At 36.7% G+C, this 22,140-nt stretch overlaps 1 protein-coding gene across 8 annotated transcripts in view; it reads left to right on the forward strand.

Moving 5' to 3' along the window:
- CEP350 (centrosomal protein 350) overlaps positions 1 to 22,140 on the forward strand; it is a 161,434-nt gene that overhangs the window by 80,638 nt on the left and 58,656 nt on the right. For 6 of the 8 annotated variants that reach the window (XM_005540126.5, XM_074027214.1, XM_005540125.4 and 3 more), the window contains 9 exons: positions 2,764 to 2,927; positions 7,258 to 7,368; positions 7,786 to 7,926; positions 9,196 to 9,332; positions 10,179 to 10,301; positions 14,211 to 14,380; positions 18,684 to 18,880; positions 19,465 to 19,649; positions 20,138 to 20,225. In XM_005540126.5, coding sequence (XP_005540183.3) covers positions 2,764 to 2,927; positions 7,258 to 7,368; positions 7,786 to 7,926; positions 9,196 to 9,332; positions 10,179 to 10,301; positions 14,211 to 14,380; positions 18,684 to 18,880; positions 19,465 to 19,649; positions 20,138 to 20,225 — 1,316 coding nt within the window. The remainder of the gene's footprint in view (positions 1 to 2,763; positions 2,928 to 7,257; positions 7,369 to 7,785; positions 7,927 to 9,195; positions 9,333 to 10,178; positions 10,302 to 14,210; positions 14,381 to 18,683; positions 18,881 to 19,464; positions 19,650 to 20,137; positions 20,226 to 22,140) is intronic. The other 2 variants (XM_005540128.4, XM_074027194.1) reach the window with 1 other exon arrangement.

The raw sequence follows: 22,140 nt of genomic DNA on the forward strand, positions 1-22,140 counted from the left end.
TCATAGAGAAATATTATTTCAAGTGAATATGATTACTTTTCAAGTATTAAAACCTTCCAGAAATTAAATACTGAAAAGCACAAGAGATTCAGTAATGTTGACTTTTTCCCATCTTGTCAGCCAGCATTAGTCAAATCATATCTGAAAACTATGTCCCGTATGTGCACTCCTGTTTATATGTATACGTATGTATGTATACACACGTGCCTGTGCACACACATAGAAGTAAAGTACATTGTACAGGCATACCTTGTTTTATTGTGCTTGACTTTATTGCATTTCACAGATGCTGCAGGGTTTTTTTGTGTTTTTTGTTTTGTTTTTTGTTTTTTTGTTTTTACAAATTAAAGGCTCATGGCATTGAACAAATTCATCAGTGCCATTTTTCCAGCAGCATGTGCTCACTTCGTGTCCCTGTGTCCACAATTTTGATAAATCTCCCAATATTTCAAGCTTTTCATTATTACTGTATCTGTTATGGTGATCTGTGATTAGTGATCTTTGATGTTCCTGTTGTATTAATAATTGTTTTAGGTGCCACCAACCAGTCCATTTAAGAGGGCAAACTTAATGGATCGATGTTGGGTGTGTTCTGACTGCTCCACCAACTCACCGTGTTCCCCTCTTCAACCCTCCCTCTGGCCTCCTTATTGCCTGAGACACAATAATATTAAAATTAGGCCAGTTACTAACCCTACAGTGATCTCTTAAGTGTTCATGTGAAAGGAAGAGTCACATCTCTCACTTTAAATCAGAAGCTACAAATGATTAAGCTTAGTGAGGAAGGGATGTCAGAAGCCAAGATATGCCAAAAGCTAGGCCTCTTGTGCCAGTTAGCCAGCTTATGAATGCAAAGGAAAAGTTTTTGAAGGAAATGAAAGGTATCATATGAATGAAAGATAAGAAAACACAATAGCCTTATTGCTGATATGGAGAAAGTTTTAGGGACCGAGATAAAAGATCAAGCCAGTGGCATCTTTAAGCCAAAGCTTAATCCAGCGCAAGACCCTAATCCTCTTCAATTTTGTGAAGCCTGGGAGAGGTGAGGAAGCTGCAAAAGAAAAGTTGGAAGCTAGCAGAGGCTAAAGAAAGAAGCCATCTCTATAAAATAAAAGTGCAGGGTGAAGCAAGAAGTGCTGAGGTAGAAGTTGCAGCAAGTTATCCAGAAGATAATTGATGAAAGTGGCTGCACTAAACAGATTTTCAACGAGATGAAACAACCTTATGTTGGAAGAAAATGTCATCTAGGACTTTCATAGCTAGAGAGAAGTTAGTGCTTGGCTTCAAAGCTCAAAGGATGAGCTGACTATTTAGAGGTTAATACAGCTGACAACTTAAAGTTGAAGCCAAGGCTCGTTTACCATTCTGAAAATGCTAGAGTCCTTAAGAATTATGCTAAATCTACTCTGCTTGTGCTGTATTAATGGAACAACAAAGCCTGAATGACAGCACATCTGTTTACAGCACTCAAGTTTAGTCAGTATTCTAAGCCCACTGTTGAGACCTACTGCCCAGGAAAAAAAAAGATTTTTTTCAAAGTGTTCTTTTCAAAATTTGAAAAAATATTTATTCCTGCTTATTGACAATGCACCTGGTCATCCAAGAGCTCTGATGGACATAAAAAAGGAGATTAATATTTTTATGTCCCCTAACACAAAATCCATTCTGTACCCATGGATCAAGTAGTAATTTCAACTTTTAAGTCTTCTTATTTAAGAAATGCACTGTGTAAGGCTATAGCTGCCATAGATAGTGATTCCTCTGCTGATTTGGGCAAAGTAAATTGGTCACCTTCTGGAAAGGATTCACCATTATAGATGCCATTAAGAACATTTGTGATTCGTGGAAGGAGATCAAAATACGAGCATTAACAGAAGCTTGGAAGAAGTTGATTCCAGCCCTCATGGATGACTTTCAGGGGTTCAGAACTTCAGTGGAGGAAATAACTGCAGATATGGTGGAAATAGCAAGATAACTAGAATTATAGTTGGATCCTGAAGATGTTACTGAATTGCTGCAGTCTCATGACAAAAGTTGAATGAATGAGTAGCTGCTGCTTTTGCATGAGCAAAGAAAGTAGTTTCTTGAGATGGAATCTACTCCTAGCAAAATGACAAAAATGGTTTAGAATATTACATAAACTTTAATTGATAAAGCAGTGGCAGGGTTTGAGAGGATTGTCTCCAGTTTTGAAAGAAGTTCTACAGAAAGTGGGTCAAATGCTACCAAACAGCATTACATGCTCCAGAGAAATCTTTTGTGAAAGCAAGAGTCAATCGATGCAGTAAACTTCATTATTGCCTTATTTTAAGAAATTGCCACAGTCACTCCAACCTTCAGCAACCACCCTGATCAGTCAGTAGCTGGTGGAAGGTATGACCTTCCACCAGCAAAAAGATTAGGACTTGCTGAAGGCTCAGATGATCGTCAGCATTTTTTAGCAGTACAGTATTTTTAAATTAAAGTATGTACATTTTTTTAGACATAATGCTATTACACACTTACTAGACTACAGTATAGTGCAAATATAACTCTCATATGCACTGGTAAACCAAAAAATTTGTATGACCTGCTTTATTCTGATATTTATTCCTTTGGTCTGGAACTGAACCTGCAGTATCTCCAAGGTATTGCTTTACTGAGTCCCAGTTTTTTCTACATAGGAAAACAAAGTTGATTTTGGCTCTTAAAATGACAGATGTTAGAAATCTGATGTGTAATTTCATGTTAACTTTTCCATTTGACCATTGTCATGCCCTCCAGGTTCTAAGCGCTTTTCTCCTGCTGGCCTCCATCATCGTATGGCAGCAGAACTCAGTTATCTGAATGCCATTGAGGAGTCGGTGCGCCAACTGTCCGATGTGGAAAGAGTTAGAGGCATTTCACTTGCTCAGCAGGAGAGTGTGTCTCTAGCTCAGATCATAAAGGTATTTTTGGAGTTTTCCTTTTTAGCTTTCTGTGGTTTTTCTTTTTTCTTTGCTTTTTAAAATAGTCTTAATGATGACTTAAACTACTGTGCCAAATAGAAAAAAAATAGTCTACCATATAACACCTGTAAATAAATAGTCCTGGGAAAAACTTATCAGGACACTAAAAAGATACAGTGTTTGGCAGCAGAACAATAATAAGTCATTCTCTCTCAAATACTTTGTTTTCCATGTTTTCTGCTTTGCTTAGTTAACAGTATAAAAATCGTCTAGTCAAACATTCTTTTTTTTTTTTTTTTTTTGAGACGGAGTCTCGCTCTGTCGCCCAGGCTGGAGTGCAGTGGCCGGATCTCAGCTCACTGCAAGTTCCGCCTCCCGGGTTCACGCCATTCTCCTGCCTCAGCCTCCTGAGTAGCTGGGACTACAGGCACCCGCCACCTCGCCCGGCTAGTTTTTTGTATTTTTTAGTAGAGACGGGGTTTCACCCTGTTAGCCAGGATGGTCTCGATCTGACCTCGTGATCCACCCGTCTCAGCCTCCCAAAGTGCTGGGATTACAGGCTTGAGCCACCGCGCCCGGCCTAGTCAAACATTCTTAATATTGTCTCTTTTCATTGAGAGGTGAGAGAATACTGAGGGTTTTTTATTTTTATTTATTTTTTTTTCCTTAAGCTTTATTTGTACCAAAAGAGAAGTTTCTGAAATCCGGGTGTTTGAGAAAGCCAGGATAATGTGGATTTTCCTTTAGCAAACAAAAATCCGGAGACGGTCTAAGCACTCTTCGTTAGTGGAACTGCTTTACAAAACAACAACAACAACAACAACAAAACCCTGAGTTCTTACCTACATAGTATAAAATACACAGATTTTAAGTGTACAGTTTTGATCAGATTTGTTTTGTTTTGTTTTGTTTTGCTTTTTTTGAGACAGAGTCTTACTGTTGCCCAGGTTAGAGTGCAGTGGCACGATCTCTGCTCACTGCAAGCTCTGCCTCCCAGGTTCACACCATTTTCCTGCATCAGCCTCCCTAGTAGCTGGAACTACAGGCCCCCGCCACAACGCCCGGCTAATTTTCTGTATTTTTAGTAGAGACGGGGTTTCACCGTGTTAGCCAGGATGGACTCAATCTCCTGACCTCGTGAACCACCCGCCTCGGCCTCCCAAAGTGCTGGGATTACAGGCGTGAGCCACCGCGCCCGGCCCAGTTTTGATGCGTTTTGACCAGTGTATATACCTGTGTAAGAACCACCCTAATCAAGATATACAGCCCTTACGCTGTTACCCCAGAAAGTTGACTCATGCCCATTTTCAATTACTCCCCCTTCCAAAGGCAATTACTATTCTGATTTCTGGCACCATAGTTTATTTTTGCCTGTTCTAGAACTTTGTATAAACGGAAGTGGACTTTGAACTCTGTGTTTAGCTTATTTTCAATATCAATTTAAGATTTATCCATATTGTTTTATCAGTAGTTTTTTGTTCTGTTTTTTGCTGAGTAATATTCCATTAATATCACAATTTATCAGTTTTCCTATTGATGTATATTTGGATTATTTCCAGCTTTTGCCTGTTGTGAATATTCCTGCTATGAACATTTTTAAACAACTCTATGCATACTACATATTTTTCATTTTTCTTATATAAGTACCTAGGAGTGTAATTGCTTGGGTCAGGTATATGAAACTTTATAAGAAACTGCCGTACAGTTTTCCAAAATGGTTGTAACACTTTACACTCTTGTAATAAATAGGAAAATTCCAGTTGTCTGCATTCCTGCTATCATTTGGTATTATCAGTCTTTTATTTCAGTCATTCTATTGAGTGTGAAGTAGTATCTCATTGTGGTTGTAATTTGCATTTCTCTTGTTACTGATAAGACTGATTGTCTTTTTGTGTATTTATTGAGCATTCTTTTGTGAATATCTGTTCAAATCTTTTACACCCTTCATTATGGGGTTGTCTTTTTAATTATTGATTTATAGGAGTTGTTCATATATTCTGGAAACAAGTCCTTTTCAGATGTATTGGAAATATTGTATTCCAGGTCTTGGCTTATCTTTTCACTTTTTAAACTGTGTCTTTGAGAAATAGAAGTTTTAAATTTTGATGAAATCCAGTTTTTAGTTGCTTTCTTTTGTGGTAGTACCTTTCGTTTTCTAAGAAATCTTTGGGCTGACTGTGGTGGCTCATGCCTGTTATCCGAGGACTTTTTGGGAGGCCAAGGCAGACAGCTCACTTAAGTTTAGGAGTTCAAGACCAGCCGGGGCAACATGGTGAAATCCTGTCTCTACTATAAATACAAAAATTAGCCGTCCATGGTGGTGTATGCCTGTAGTCCCAGCTACTTGTAGGGCGGGGGGGCAGGTCGGCTAAGGAAGGAGAATCGCTTGAGTCCAGGAGGCAGAGGTTGTAGTAAGCCAAGATTGTGTCATTGGACTCCAGAGTCAAGCCGTGTGTCAAAAAAAGGAAGGAAGGAAGGGAGGGAGGGAGGGAGGGAAAGGTGAGGAGAGGAGGGGAGGGAGGGGAGGGGAAGGGAAAGAAAGAAATCCTACGCTAAGATACTAAGATATCCTAACATTCTCTTATGTTTTTTCCCAAAAGCTTTATAATTTTAGCTTTCATATTTACGTGTGTAATCCTTCTCAAGTTAATTTTGGGGTTTGATGTGAGGAAGAGAGTTAAAGTTTGTTTTTCCCTAATAAGGATATTCAATTGTTCCAGCACCATTTTATTAAAAAGACTTAAATTACCTTAATGCCTTTATCAATGATTAAGTAATCAATTATGTGTAGATCTATTTCTAGACTTATTTTCCATTGATCTATTCATCTATCCGTAATGTCAGTACCATATTGTCTTTATTACTGTGGTTTTTTAGTGAGTCTTGAAATCAAGACATAATTCCTCCAACTTTGTTTCTTTTTTTCAAAGATGATTTTGGCTATTCTAGGTTTTTTACATTTCCGTGTAACTTTTAGAATCAGTTTGTCAGTTTCTACAAAAAAAAAACAAAAAGCCTGGTAGGATTTTGATTAGAATGGTATTGAATCTATAGATCAGTGAGTCTGGGGAGAATTCACATCTTAACAGTGTTGCCTTTTCTAATTCATAAACATGATATATTTTTCTATTTATTTAAATCTTTGACTGTTTCTCTCATTAGTATTACAGTTTTCATTGTAGAGGTCTTACACATTTTAAAATTTATTCCCAAATGTTTTATGATTTTTGATGCTATTTTTTTTTTTCAGTTTCCTTTTCTGTTTGTTCTTCCCAAAAGACTTGTCAGACAGTTCTTGGTGTGGTACTGTTCCCATATTTTGCAGAGATACCATCATTCCTGCCCTCCTCCCGCTAAATAGCAGTAGTGTTGTCCAATCATTGTGACAGCAGAAACTCCCTGGACATTTCCAGATGTTTCCTGGTAGAGGGTGGGGAGGGACTAATGCCAACTTTGTTGAGAATCATTGTATTGAGGAAATGACCCCATTGTAGTGGAGGGCCATACTGACCTTGAAATCTGAGTCAGCACTGAGGTTTTCTGCCACTTTGGACATACATTATAATTTTGGGTTTCCAGATTTGGGCAGAGCATTACCACAGCCTTACATACAGCCTTACCGCAATTTTTTGTTTTCTTTTGTTTTGTTTTAATTAAAAAAAAAAAATAGAGATGGGGGGTCTCACTATGTTGACCAGGCTGGTCTTGAGCTCCTGGCCTCAAGTGATCCTCCCATCTTGGCCTCCCAAAGTGCTGGGATTGCAGACATGAGCTATTGCGCCCAGCCCTTACCACCTTTTGAAAACCTCTATTATTTAGCACTATTTCAAAGGAGATGAAAAAATATATATATTTATAGATAATATTGTGTGGAATTGTGGTAAGAAAGGGTCCTGGTGACAAGGAAACCTCATATGGGGACATCTTTTTTTTCATGAAACTACTACTTCAAAGTCAAAATAAAAGAATCATAAAATTGTGAGATGTGAGGCATTATTTTTATTTTTACACATAAGACATTTTTTTATGTCTTCCAAAAAGTTGGGTGCTATAGCCTTTGCTTTCTAACCAGCTTTTTGGTATTAATTCTTAGTCCTATATACACTGGAAATTTTTTATATTACTACATTATTTGGCACATGGGAGGTGGTCATTAAATATTTTGATAAATGGTAAGTGGCTGTTGACTATTCTTTTTACTCTCTTTCCTTTTGGTTCTAATTAGTTGCTTCAGATGATTTGTATTAGTAAGAGAGCATGGTGTGTGTTATAGTCACTGTGTTAAAATAGTTTAGTATTTGAGAATTAACATTTGACCATTACTTTGAAGGCACAACAGCAACGCCATGAAAGAGACTTGGCCCTCTTGAAACTGAAGGCTGAACAAGAGGCTCTGGAGAGTCAGAGACAATTAGAAGAAACCCGAAACAAAGCAGCTCAGGTAACTTATTTTGCAGCAGGTTCTTGTTTTTTAAACCTAAATTTGTATCTTAGAAATTACTTTAGCATTCTTTTAATTATATAGGAGAAAAAAATATATATATATAAAAATAATAAAATTTTAGTACTTTTTGTGGGATAATTCCATGTCATTTGATTTTTGTTACAACCTTCTGAAATAAACTGTCAAGACTCATTTCCAGTTTAGGGAAATGGCAACTGAGGTACATTGTATTTACTTATCCACAGATACAGTAACTTGTGAACAGTGGAGTTAAGACTTAAATCATGAAATCTGGATTGTAGTAAAGTGTTTTTTACTACAAATAAGACATGAAATAAATTTATAAATTAAAATTAATTTGGGAGGTGGGGAAACTAAAACATAACTTCTTTTTTAAACCCCTTTTATTTAAAGGTCCATGCAGAATCATTACAGCAGGTGGTTAAATCACAACACGAAGTAACTGAAGTCCTACAGGAAGCAACATGTAAAATAGCAGCTCAGCAGTCAGAGACCGCTCGCCTTACCACAGATGCAGCACGTCAAATCTGTGAGGTAGATGCCATTGAGAACCCTTCTCTTTTTAGTTCTTTTTAGTCAATCTGAGTAACTTTGGTCTTTAGTAATGGGTTTCTAATATCTTAGTAAATGCATACTTTGAATTAGTGACTTTTAGTGGGGGACATACCCTATCGAAATAAGAGGCACCATTGACTGTGGTGTGTTGTACATGTGAATGTTACAGAGGCAGAAAAAAGATGAAGAGCTCTAAATTTCCACCCTCTGGTAAGCTTTTTAGAAAAGTATGAACTTTATTGATGTATAATTTATAAGCAATAAAATGTACCCATTTTAAGTATGCAGTTTGGTGAGTTCTCTCTCTCTCTCTCTCACACACACACACGCACACACACACACGTATCTCCCTATAACCATCACCACAATCCAGAAATAGCATATTTCTGTTACTTCAAAAAGTTTCCTCATGTCTCTTTGCAACCAGTCCCTAATCTCAGTCCTGGGGAACCACTGATCTGCTTTGTGTGAAGATGTTTCATTTTTACCCACAATGATATTAGTTACTGTCTTTTCTATAACAGGGGGACAGCCAGAAGTAGTTTTATTGCTGTCTCTACATAGGATATCACAATTCGTAATTGATACAGTTTCACTTTATTTTAGCAGTTACACGTTTTTAAACCAAAAGTTAGTACTATTTGTAAAATGACTTGGTTATTGGAAATCCATGAACCTACTATATGTTGGGTATTATGGAGTTGTACGTTTCAGTATAAAATTGAGTCTCCTTTCTCAAGAAAATTTTAATGTAGACAACATTAACAAAGATTTCAAAACACTTTAAGTCATTAGTAAAAGGAATAGCTCAAAGTAGTGCTTGAACAAATACCGAATGAATAGTACATGCAGCACTTGCAGTAGTGGTTAAGAGTAGGGAAATGTACTTCACCTGTTGGTCAGCAAAGAGTTAGAAAGGAAGTAGTAATTAAATTGATTCTTGAAGGAAGATTTAATTTTTGGCTTATTACTGCTTATGATATGCTTTAAAAGGTTTTCTGTCTAATTCATAGATTGTTATAGCTAGGTGAAACCTTAGAAATCATGTAGTCCAACTCTGTTTTTACAAGATGAAGTTGTTGAGACTTAAAGAGGCTAAATGACTTGTCCACAGTATTTCGTCTCTTAGTGGCAGAATTTGCTTGCTCTCAAGTCAGTGATCTTTCTTTCCAAGACACTATGCTCCTTCTCAGTTCTGTGACCTTACCTTCTAATACATTTGCCTTTCTGGTGTGTGTTCATGTTTAGATGGCAGAGTTGACTAGAACTCATATCTCAGATGCTGTCATGGCTTCAGGAGCTCCCCTTGCAATACTGTATGACCACCAACGGCAGCACCTTCCAGACTTCGTGAAACAGCTGAGGACCAGAACTGAAACAGATAGGTTAATATTCATTCATTCAGCAAATATATAATGACTGTCTGTTAGGTTAATATTCTTTCAGCAAATATGTAATGAGTATTTGTTGTCATAGGCATTATTTTTGGTTGGGAATACAGTTATGGGCATCATCTGGTAGGGAAGATAAATATTACTCAAATATTCAGTTAAGTGAATGAATACTTATACACTGATTTAAGTGTTCTGAAAGAAAGGAACACATGTCTCAGAGATATGTAACATAGGAATTTGAATAGCCTGGGGGTGCCAGCAGGTCAGAGGGGGCCTGAGGAAATAAAGCTTGTGGTAAAGCTTGTGGTGCAATCTAATAAATGAGGAGTTAGTAATGTAAAGGAGGTAAAGAATAGGTAGATGAAAAGCCCTAAAGGAAGAAGGAACATGGCATATTTAAGAAAAGAAATAAAGACCATTGTGGCTGGAGGCAGGGAGCAAAGAAGATGGTATGAGATGATGCAGGGATCAGATCATGGTATAGGACCTTGCGGACTTAGGATTTTGGAGTTTATTCTAGGAGCAATGAAGTCATTAAAGAAATTATTTTTGGCAGGACTGGGTGACATTACCATATTTGTGTGTGTGTGTTTTTCTTAATCATATTTTGACTGTTTCTAATTCTTAGATTTTAAGTCTCTGTTTACATTCATTGATACTAGGAGTGATTTGTGTTTACTTCCCTAGTAAAACAGAAGACATTCTTTAATGTGTTGTAAGTTATTTTATAATATCTATTTGTTCAAGATTTTATGTCATATTGCTAGTAAGCAATACTTAAAATCTTTCCATTATTAGAGACTTTGAATGTTTAATCAGTTTTTATTTTATTTGTAGGAAAAGTCCATCTGTTTCACTCTCTCGGAGGAAAGAAGGGACCCTTGACTCAAAGCATCAAAAGTATTCCCCTTCATACGATAGTTATTCTGAGTCTTCAGGATACAAGAATCATGATAGAAGGTGAGACAATTTGATTTGTCAGTACAGTTTAGTAAACGCTGATAAATGGCTTAAACATAGCTTTCTTTGATTTCTTAATATTGTTTATTTAAATAGAACAGTGTGTTCCCTTCAAAATGCTGGCTTCCCTAATTAGCCAATTTACAAAATAGTTGGTCCGTGTAATAATGTAACTGCTGTTCCTTGAGAACCTACATTGTATAAGCATTGTATAAATTGTTCTTCCTGCATATAATATTCACAGCAGCCTTCCAAGGCAGATGGTATTATCCTTATAGGTTAGAAAACTGAAGCTCATGGAGATGTTAAGAAACACATTCAAGGTCACATAAATAATGATACATCAAGGAATTGCACCTTAATTTATCTGCCTTCAAAGACTGTGTTTATTGTACATTTCCTTGCTGACATTCATATTTCCTGATGTTACAAATTTTTATTGTTATAAAAAATATTGAATAGGCCGGGTGTGGTGGCTCACGCCTGTGATTCCAGCACTTTGGGAGGCTGAGGTGGGCAGATCACCTGAGGTGAGGAGTTTAAGACCAGCCTGGCCAACATGGTGAAGCCCCATCTCTACTAAAAATACAAAAATTAGCCATGGGTGGTGGCGTGTGCCTGTAATCCTGTAAGCTACTCAGGAGGCTGAGGCACAAGAATCTCTTGAACTAGGGAGGCAGAGGTTGCAGTGAGCCAAGATTGCACCACTGCACTCCAGCCTGGGTGACAGAGTGAGACTCCGTCTCAAAAGAAAAAAAAAATTGAATAGCTTGTCATTGGTAGTTAGTGTGATATGAATGGCTATAGCTTTCAATTATGGTTCCATCTCGGATTAGAAGATTTTAGAGGCTACTTTACAGCATTTTTACAGGTAACATACTGACATTGTCAAGTATAGTAAAACACCAATTTAAAAAATTAAATAATGAAACTAAAAGACGTGAAAATGTGGGAAAAGTACCAAAAGTTATTGAGTAGCTATTATGTCTCTGAAATTATCTGACTTTCATTTAACCTTTACTGACACCTTCACTGAAACTTCATGTCAACCATCATCTGGATTACTGTGGTGAACTCCTAATACTTGTCCTCATCCTCTAATCTTTCTCCACTCTATTCGTTAGCCACATGATAACCAGAGTGATTTTTCTAAAATTTCTAGCCAATTTGGTTATTCACCTATTTGAAATCTTCAGTATTCCTTCAGAAGATTCAAATTAAGGTCCAAATTATTTATCCTGGCATAAAAACTTTCTTTATAATTGAGCCTTTGGTCTATCTCTAGCCCCATCTCTTGGCTTTCCCTCTTTTACTATACTCCATTCATTCTAACTATTTCCAGTTCTCAGAAGAACCCTGCTTTCTGTCTTCTGTGCCATTGCATATGATATACCTTCTTTCTAGACCATCCCCTCATTTCATTTAGTTTACTTTTATTTACCTTTCAAGAATCAGTCTTAACCCGTCTGCTTTAGCTCTCACCTAAGTGTTCCCCTATAGCACTATGAGTATAGCTGCGACAGTCTTGACCACCCTATGTGTACATGTTTCTTTGTTAGTCAGTTACATTCTAGACCAGAAGCTCATTGAGGGCTTCATTTTCATCACCTCAGAAAGAAACTCAGTAACCATCAGCAGTTACTCCCTATACCCTCCTCTGGCAACCACTATTTCCTGTCTCCATTTTCTATGGATTTGCCTATTCTGGATTTTTATATAAATGGCATCATTACAGTATGTGGCCCTTTGTGACTGACTTCTTCCACTTAGCATGATGTTTTCAAGTTTCATGCATGTTGTAGCATGTATCACTACTTTGTTTATATGGCCAAATTATTTTCTCTTGCATGGCTATCCCACATTTTATTTATCCATTCATCAGTTGGTGGACATTTGGGTTGTTTCCACTTTTGACTGTTGTAAGTAATGCTGCTGTGAACATTCACATACAACCTTTTGTGTGGATATGTTTTCATTTCTCTTGAGTATATATTTAGGAATGGAATTGCTGGATCATGTACGGTAGCTCTATGTTTAACTTTTTGAAGAACTGCAAAACTATTTTCCAAAGTAACTGCAGCATTTTATACTATTTTTCCACTACGTAAAATTTTTCTACAATCCTCACCAATGCTTGTTGTGTTTTTTATTGTAGCCATCTTAAGAGGGTACCATGCATACTTGTATCATCAGAACTTAGCAAAGTACCTAGCACATGATAGGCAATCTACTACAAATTTACTGAGTGAATGATTAGCACATAGCTGGCAATTGTTAGAATTGGGATTCAACCCCATGTCCTTCTGACTTGAAAGTCCCTTACTGTGTGCTGCATTACATCTTTTACCTTATTGCTTTATTAGAAGATTTATCTTTTCAAAAACTTATTAAACCAAACAATAGCATTGTATTCTGATAAGTATTATCACAGAAATATACACACACAAAAAGTATGAACACAGGGTCCGAAGTGACCAAAGCTTCCTTGAGAGTTGGGGTGGGGTCCATGCAGTCTTCTCAGAAATAACACTTGAACTGATTATTTAATTCCATAGGTCGTTAGGCAGACAGAGCAGCAAGGGCAATTTGAAAGAAGAAATAAGTATGTGCTGAGGATCCTAAGTATATTAACCCGGCTTGTGTAATGAATGAATAAACCAAGAAATGTAAGAAAGAGAAAGGAAAACACTTGGGGGAATATATGCTTAGTTTGTTGGCTGAGGAATAGCCCAAATCAGAAGTTCACATGGCATTTCAACACTTGAAGCTTAAAATCAAGGAAAGGGCAAAGATAGTGATACAAATTTGAGACTCACTCTAAATGATAGTAGTTGAAGTCATGGTTAAGATTGCCCAAGGAGAACATGTAGTATAAAATAGAAAGAGGGCCGGCGTGGTAGCTTACATCTGTAATACCAGCACTTTGGGAGGCCGAGGCGGGTGGATCATCTGAGGTTAGGAGTTGGAGACCAGCCTGGCCAACATGGCGAAGCCCAATCTCTACTAAAAATACAAAAAAAAATTAGCTGGGTGTTGTGGCACATGCCTGTAATCCCAGCTACTCGGGAGACTGAGGCAGGATAATCTCTTGAATCCGGGAAGTAGAGGTTGCAGGTAGCCAAGATCGTGCCACTGCACTCCAGCCTGGGCGACAGAGTGAGACTCCTTCTCAAAAAAAAAAGTTAGAAAAGGACCAAAACAAAACCATCAATTTAAGGAAAGACAGAAAAATTTAAAGCAAATGAAAGAAACAAGGAAAGCTTGTTAGAGAGTTGGGAAGAGAAGCAGGTGAGAGTAAAGTCATAGGATATAAGAATGTTGACATGATTTCAAGCTTACAGAAAAGTTGCAAGAATAATAGAAAGTCCTCAAATAGCTTTCATCCAGATTATCCTAACCTTTTACTGTATTTTGTTTAGCAAGTAGAGCTTTTAAAGGAGATATTGTCAACATCTAATGTTACAAAGCAATAAATTCTCTATTGGATTTAGCAATTCAAAGTATAGATAAAGCTTATTCAGAATAGTTTTAGTAGAGCATTTGGGATGGAAGCAGATTGTGATAAACCATGATGTTAATGAAAAGTAAAGAAGTAGAAACAGTGAGCAGTAGCTCCCTTTCCCAGAAGTTTGATTTTGAAACGAAGGGAAAAAAGGGAGTGATAACCTAGCAACACTGCCTATTATGATTATTCAAACATGAAACCTTCCTCTCTCCTACTCATCTTTCTCATCTTTTCCAAAATATTCTCAGACTTATGTTACTTCACTTTTTCTGTTTTATATTACATCTTTCTTCATTTTTATCTTGACTATAAAGTACAGTCATTTGGCCAAATAAGTTTACTTTGAAGCTATAATCCTTATTTTGTTAATTTTGTTGTTGTTGTTTCCATGTATCTATAAAAAGAAGCAGTAGTGGTAACAGCCGCCAAGAAAGTCCTTCAGTTCCATCTTGTCAGGAAAATGAGAAGAAACTTAATGGTGAAAAGATAGAGAGTTCCATTGATGAACAGGTTCAGACTGCTGCAGATGATTCTCTACGAAGTGATAGCGTTCCATCTCTTCCTGATGAAAAAGGTAACTTTCTTTGCAAATAAATGTGTAACCATTTGTTCAGAAACCAGAGAAAAGGGGATCCTTGTTATAAAGTAGCAAATAAGCTGTATGCGGTGGCTCATGCCAGTAATTCCAGCACTTTGGGAGGCTGAGGTGGGAGAATTGCTTGAGCCTAGGAGTTTGAAACCATCCAGGGAAACATAGGGAGACCCCTGTCTCTACAAAACAATTAAAAATTAGCCAGGCTTGGTGGCACAGCCTATGGTCCTAGTACGTGAGAGGCTGAGATGGGAGAATCACTTTAGCCTAGGAGATCAAGTCTACAGTGAGCTGCGATTGAGCCATAGCACTCCAGCTTCGGCAACAGAGCAAGACCCTGTCTCAAAAAAAAATTAAATAAGTAAATAAAGTGGCAGACAACTTGACTACAACTGTGTTCTAGTATTTTGGAATGTAGACATGAAAAGTGATGTATTTGGATACTTAGCTGAGGAGATTTCTAACTTTATTTCGTTAATATTTACTAAACTTTATCTCATGAATAATATAGTGTTTCTAATTAAAGCACTGATGACAAATTTAATTGTAGATAATATTTGTAAGCCTTAGAAGGAAACACAGTAACCATGTATGACTTGTTTGTACCATGGTGCCTGGACTTCCAATAACAGTGAATAAATAATTTTCAAGTGACTGTTTTAAAATATCATGAACAGTGACTTTATTTAACTTCTTTAAACAATATTGAATTACTTGCCCAGTGCTTTACTTGACTAGCAGAAATACAAAAACAAAAATGTATTATTAGTTGGACTGCTGCTACTTCTGGCCATGATGGAACAACAGGGACCAGATTTGCTTACCCTCTTTTTTTTCATTTTTTATTTTTTATTTATTTATTTATTTATTTTTGTGAGACAGAATCTTGCTCTGTCACCAGGCTGGAGTGCAGTGGCATGATCTCAGCTCACAGGAACCTCCGCCTCCTGGGTTCAAGCAATTCTCCTGCCTCAGCCTCCTGAGTAGCTGGGATTATAGGCATGCGCCACAACGCCTGGCTAATTTTTGTATTTTTAGTAGAGACGGGGTTTCACCATACTGGTCAGGCTGGTCTCAAACTCCTGAACTCATGATCCGTCCACCTTGGCCTCCCAAAGTGCTGGGATTACAGGTCTGAGCAACTGCGCCCAGCCTGCTTCCCTCTTAAAGCAAGTAAAATATCAGGCAAAACATGAAGTAACTATTTTTAAGACAGTGGGGCCTCAGGCAGTGAATTGTGTTGATTCATGAGAGACTGGAAACAAATGAGTGCTACAGTTCTACCAGTTTACTGCCTAGGGAGTTTCCAGACTACAGAGCATGGAGCCCAGTGGTCTTCTTGAGTTGAGAAAATTGAGTTAGGAATCTGAAGAAGCCAAGACAGCTAGAATTCACAAGGCAGCCACTATCCAAAGAACGAAACCCTTAAAAACCTCCTACGTAGGAGAAAATATAAATCTAGGCAGCATTCGGTTTGGTGATGACTTCTCAGGTATGTAACACCTCAAGGTATGATCTGTGAAAGAAAAAATTGATGAATTGTGCTTTATCAGAATTTAAAAACTTCCACTCTGTGAAAGACATTGTGAAGAGAATGAAAAGACAAGCCACAGATTGGGAGAAAATATTTGCAAATCACATATTTGATAAAGGATTTCTATCTAGAGTATGTAAAGAACTCTTGAAACTCAATAATAGAAGGCTGGGTGTGGTGGTTCATACCTGAAATCCCAGCACTTTGGGAGGCTGAGGCAGGCAGATCACCTAAGGTCAGGATTTCGAGACCAGCCTGGCTAATCTGGTGAAACCTCATCTCTACTAAAAATGCAAAAATTATCTGGGCATGGTGGTACGCACCTGTAGTCCCAGCTACTCAGGAGGCTGAAGCAGGAGAATTGCTCAAACCTTGGAGGTGGAGGTTGCAGTGAGCCAAGATTGTGCCACTGCACTCCAGCCTGGGCAACAAGAGAGAGATTCTGTCTCAAAAAAAAAAAAAAAAAAAAAAATTTCAATAATAGGAAAAACAACTCAATTTTTAAAATGTACAGAAGATCTGAACAGATACTTTATTGAAGAAAATATGCAGATGGCACATAGACACAGGAAAAAGTCTTCAACCACATATATCATTAGAGAAATTAAAATTGAAATCACAGGATACTATAACACATTACTAGAATGACTATCAGAAAAACGGACAATAATAAATTGGTGACAAGGATGCAGAGCAACAGGAACTTGCATACATTGTTGGTGAGAATGGAAAATTATATGGTCACCGTGGAAGATAGTTTCATAGTGTCTTGTAAGACTTAACCATACAATCCAGCAATCACATGCCTGGGTATTTACTGAGTGATCTGAAAATTTACGTCTACATAAAAACCTATATACTGATGTTCATAGCAGCATATTCATAATTGCTAAGAACTATAAGCAATCAAGATGTCCTTTACTAGGAAAATGGATAAATAAACTGGTACATCCATACAATGAAATACTATTCAGCTATTAAAAGGAATAATCTTTTGATTCATGCAACAACATGGACAAATTTTACAGTCCTGCACTCTACCAGACCTCCCCTCTACCAGGGGAGCTATTGAAGGGAGCGCACTTGGACGAATTTTAAGTGAATTTTACTAAGTGAAAAAGCAGGCCCCAAAAATCTATCTGTTATAATATGATTCAATTTATATGACAGTATGTAAAAGGCACAACTAAAGAGATGGAAAACAATTGGTTTCTAGGCATTAGGGGGAAGAGGAAGTAGTTGACTGCAAAGAGGATGCATGGAGGGACGTTTAGGGTGAAGGAACTGTTACATAGAGTAGTTGTTCTGTATGTATGTATGTTCTGTATGATGCTGTGTATTTGTCAAAACCTTGGAACTGTGTATCACAATGAGTAAATTTTAGTATCTGTGAACTAATCATGCAAACACACACATGAATCAGGATATTGGGAGATCCCAAAATGGAACGCAGCCTGCGATAAATGGATCTAACTGTATTACAAATATATGGCATAACGACATTGAAGCAGTTAGGGAAAAGAGCTGACCTAAGTAAGTAACTTTGGAAAATGGTGTCTTGAGTGGAAACTGTTAATATAAGCCTAATACAAAAGGAACGGTACATAAACCTATACTCTAGTTGGATAATAGTTTTTCACGGGGGTACAGGTTAACAGTTCTTTACATATATATTGGGTTTGAACAAATAAGTAAATGAGTGTTGGATGGTGGGAGCCATGTTTCTCAGTATTGGAAGGGAAGATACACAAGAAAGGAAGACTAGAATGAACTCTGGTACTGGATCATAGACGTAAGTATGAATTCATGTTTAGCTGGCTGACTGAATGGATATAAAAGCAATTGTAATTGTGTGCGTAAGTATGTGCACACACTTGTACACATGGATTAATATACATCCATATATTACCTAGCTCTGTCCACTGAGCAAGTGCAGAAGCAGTGATACACCCGTAGTAACAAGGACAACTAGTGCCTACAAATTCTTTCTTTCTTTCTGATTTTTTAAAGAGATGGGGTCTTGCTCTGTCACCCAGGCTGGTCTCAAACTCCTGGCCTCGAGGGATCCTCCCACCTTGGCATCCCAAAATGCTGGGATTGCAGGTGTGAGCCACTGTGCCTGGCCCCTAGATTGTGGTTTCTAAGTATCATTCCTTAATAAAATAAATAAGAGCTTTTTGGAGAAATGGCTGATTCTAGGGCTGTAGGGAAAATACAATGAGCCTGGAGTATCTTGTAGTACCAGAAAGTGAAGAAGTATTCAATTAAAAAAAAAAAAAAAACCGTGTCAAAGGCACACAGGAACCAGCCTGAAAGATCTGTCATATTCTAATTAAACTTGGAATTAATGAGTTTTTTAAAAAGATATTTTTACTTGCATTTCTTTGATTGATAGTAATGTTAAACAGTTTTTCACTTTTACTATTTATATTTGCTTTGTAAAGCATCTGATCTGACCTTTTTTCATTTTTCTATAGGTGTATTAGTGGTTTTCTAATTGATTTGTAAGAGCTCTCTAAATTTTTTGCAACATTAATCTTTATATTTCTTAACGTAATATTTCTAGGTATTTTTAGAGGTTTTTTTCCTTGCTTGTAAGGCAAATGAATTTTAATGTTTCATGTCTATTTTTTAGTGATCAGTTTTATGAATTTATGTTGGATTGTCCCATAAAGACGCAAAGGGCTACTAATTGAATACCTACTGAGAACAGTTATAATGATAAAATCTACTTTCTCCATATTCTTTTAGACTCAACATCTATTGCAACAGAATATTCTCTGAAATTTGATGAATCCATGACAGAAGATGAAATAGAAGAACAATCATTTCGATCATTACTACCTTCAGAGAGTCACCGCAGATTTAATATGGAAAAGAGAAGAGGTCATCATGATGACTCTGATGAAGAAGCTTCTCCAGAAAAAACTACGCTGTCTACTGCCAAGGTGTGTTTCACTTTATGTGTGGAGGTAAATGGTTGTGGATATGTTCTCTCAAAGATATGAGAAAACATTTTGTACTTGTCTCATTTGTCAGCTACTAGAATGATTTTTCTAAGATATCAATTTTATTTTATAGTTTTCCTATGAAATCTGGCTTCACTTTCCTTACAAAGTACAATACAAACTTATTTTTTGGAATGATATATGAGGCCTTTGAGGATCTGAGCCAATATTATCTCTCTAGCTTTTGTACTTGCTTCACTCTTCTAATGCTGTATTCCATTTAGAAATTTACATTCGTTCTTACCAAATTGTATGCTTTTTGGTTAGCAGAAACAAATTCTTATCCCACTTTGGATCCTTGGGACAGTAATTGGCTTGCAGTAGTTTATTAAAATTTTATTGGCTGAGTTAATTAGCAGATGAATGTTAATCTGCCTCATGTGCCTTTTTAAAGAATATTCTCTTACATTGTTGATGGCCTTGTTAAATACATAGTTTGTTTTTGTAAATGCATACCACTTTTAGTGGAGTGAAGTACCAAAAGGTTAGATGATGATAAACAAGAAAGAAACCATCTACTTTAGGAACTGAACATGCCATTCTCAGGAGGACAAGATAGCTTTTCTAAATTTACTATGGAGATGGTTCGACAGTATATGAAAGAAGAAGAAATGAGGGCAGCTCACCAGTCTTCACTCCTGCGTCTCCGCGAAAAGGCCTTGAAGGAGAAGACTAAGGCTGAGTTGGCCTGGTTAGAGCATCAAAAAAAGTAAGTTCCTTCAGTGAGTACAGTTTTCACTAATTTCTTCGTTCTTAAAACAGAATGCTTGCTTTATATTTTAAGATGTTTTTGTTTCCTCATTTGATTTGATTTGAGCAACCCAGTTTCTCAAGCTAGAAGTATGGCAGTCATATTTGATTTGTATTTCTTTCAAGACCTCCTCCTACTCACATAACATTTTCTTTGCATTCCTCTTTTACCACTTAACTGACTGTAATCTTATGTTGTCATATGATACAATATTGTAAATTTCCCAAAGTCCTTCTGTCTTCAGAGGACACATTCTAGGGCTTGCATATACCTCAGTAAAATACTTATTCGGATATGAATGGTTACAGCTACATGTAGCAACTGCTTTTCACATTTGAAAATGTTAAATTGGTTTGTAGACTTTTTAGTAGTCAAGAATTCTTGACATTATTCAGGTAAGAGAAATTTAATCAAATCTTTGTCTGAATGAAAAATATTATTTGCAGACATCTACGAGACAAAGGAGAGGATGATAAAATGCCCCCACTCCGGAAGAAACAGCGTGGTTTGCTTTTAAGGTTGCAGCAAGAAAAGGTATGTTAGGGAAGACACCCCTTTAGGATAGCTTATAAGGCAAGTTAGGTTATGGAATCTATTATTTTGCCTGATTTCTTTTCCTTATTATTGCCTTAAATGAGATTTAGTTGATACTTCCACTGTTTATGTTCATACTACTATACTTATAGGGGTTGCTTGATAATCTACTGTATTTCTCCTAAATTAGGATTGTGTGTGTCACTGCTAAATTAATAAAATACACAGGCAAACTTTCTACCTTCATGTAGTAAGTAAAAGAAAAATACTCTTTTGAAATACATATTTTAAAAATTAAGATATGTGTAAAAGAATCTATTTGGATTAAATTTTAAATTATTGTTTCCTAGACTTTCATGACATATTAATTACATATTGATAAATATTTTGGCTTAATGGACTTAGAAAGACCTTAGTTTTGAATTCTGGAGAGGCAGCATGGTAGTGTAGTGGTAAAGAATTCAGGCTCTGGAGTTAGATTTCCTAGGCTAAAATCCCAGCTTTACCAGTTGCTGGTTTCATAACCTGGAACAAGTTACTTAACTTCTCTGTGCCTCAGTTTCCTCATCTGTAAACTGAAGATAATAATAGTAACATACTTTATAGGGTTGTTTTGAGGAATAAGTGAGTTAATACATAAAATAAACTTAGAGCAGACTGTGGCACAATGGTAAGTGCTCAATAAATGTTAGTTGCTATTATTTGAATTCCAGTGTTGTCCCTTGCAACTGTGTAATCACGGTCAAAGTTTAAGTAACTCTCTGAGACTTAATTTCCTCATCTGTAGGAGTGGGATTATACTTCATATGGTGGTTGTGAGGATTAAATGAGGTAACATATGTAAAATGTGTTTCACTGTGCCTGGTAAGTATTCAATAGATTCTAGTTATTTTTTTCCATATTAACCTGTTGCCAGGTGCTAGCTACTATGTTAAATGATTTAGGAACCTAATTATCTGAATTATATATTGGCTTATTACTTAGTTATATGTTTATCCCAGGAAACATTACAGATGATATGAATTTGAATAAATTCTGAATTCTATTAAAAAAAAAAGTTGTGTATTTTTAATCCAAAAAATTGATTTTAAAATAAATTAAAATTTTTTCTTAGTTAAAATAAGTAAATAACTTTCTATAATGTTACAGTAGCTTTCTGTTATAAAATAAAATGAAAACAAGATTTATAAATTTATCCCTCATTCTGTGGGGTTTCTTTTCACTTTCTTGATAGTATCCTTTGAAGTATAAGATTTTTCATTTTAATACATCTGGTATTTTATTGCATGCCTGCTAATAACACATTTTTTGTTTTGATTAGTTTGAAAATGTGTTTGTTTCACCTTTATGTTTGAAGAATATTTTTAATAGGCATAAAATTATTTTCTTTCAGCACTTTTAAAGATGTTTTTCCATTATTTACTGCTTTTATTGTTTATGTGGAGAGGTCAGTTATCTTAATCTTGTTCTTTTGAAGGTTCCTTTTAAGATTATTTAAAAATTATCCAATTTTTCAGTAGTTTTACTATGATGCATGTAGGTGTGGTTTCCTTTGTATTCATCCTATTTAAGATTTGCTGAGCTTCTTGTATTGGTTGTTTTATTTAATCAGTTTTTCAGAAACTGTCTCTTCATGTATTGCTTCTGCTCCCGCCTCCCTTTTTTTTTTTTTTTTTTTTTTTTGTGAGACAGGGACCCACTCAGTTGCCCAGGCTGGAGTACAGTGGCACGATCTCAGCTCACTGCAACCTCTGCCTCCGGGGCTCAAGCAGTCCACTCACCCAAGCCTCCCCTGTAGCTGGGACCACAGGTGTGCGCCACCAGTGCCAGGTAATTTTTTGTAGAGATGGGGTTTCACCATGTTGCCCAGGCTGGTCTTGAATTCCTGGACTCAAGTGATCCCCAACCTTGGCCT

The sequence above is a fragment of the Macaca fascicularis genome, chromosome 1 (assembly GCF_037993035.2).
Source record: "Macaca fascicularis isolate 582-1 chromosome 1, T2T-MFA8v1.1".
Classification (NCBI taxonomy): Eukaryota; Metazoa; Chordata; class Mammalia; order Primates; family Cercopithecidae; genus Macaca; species Macaca fascicularis.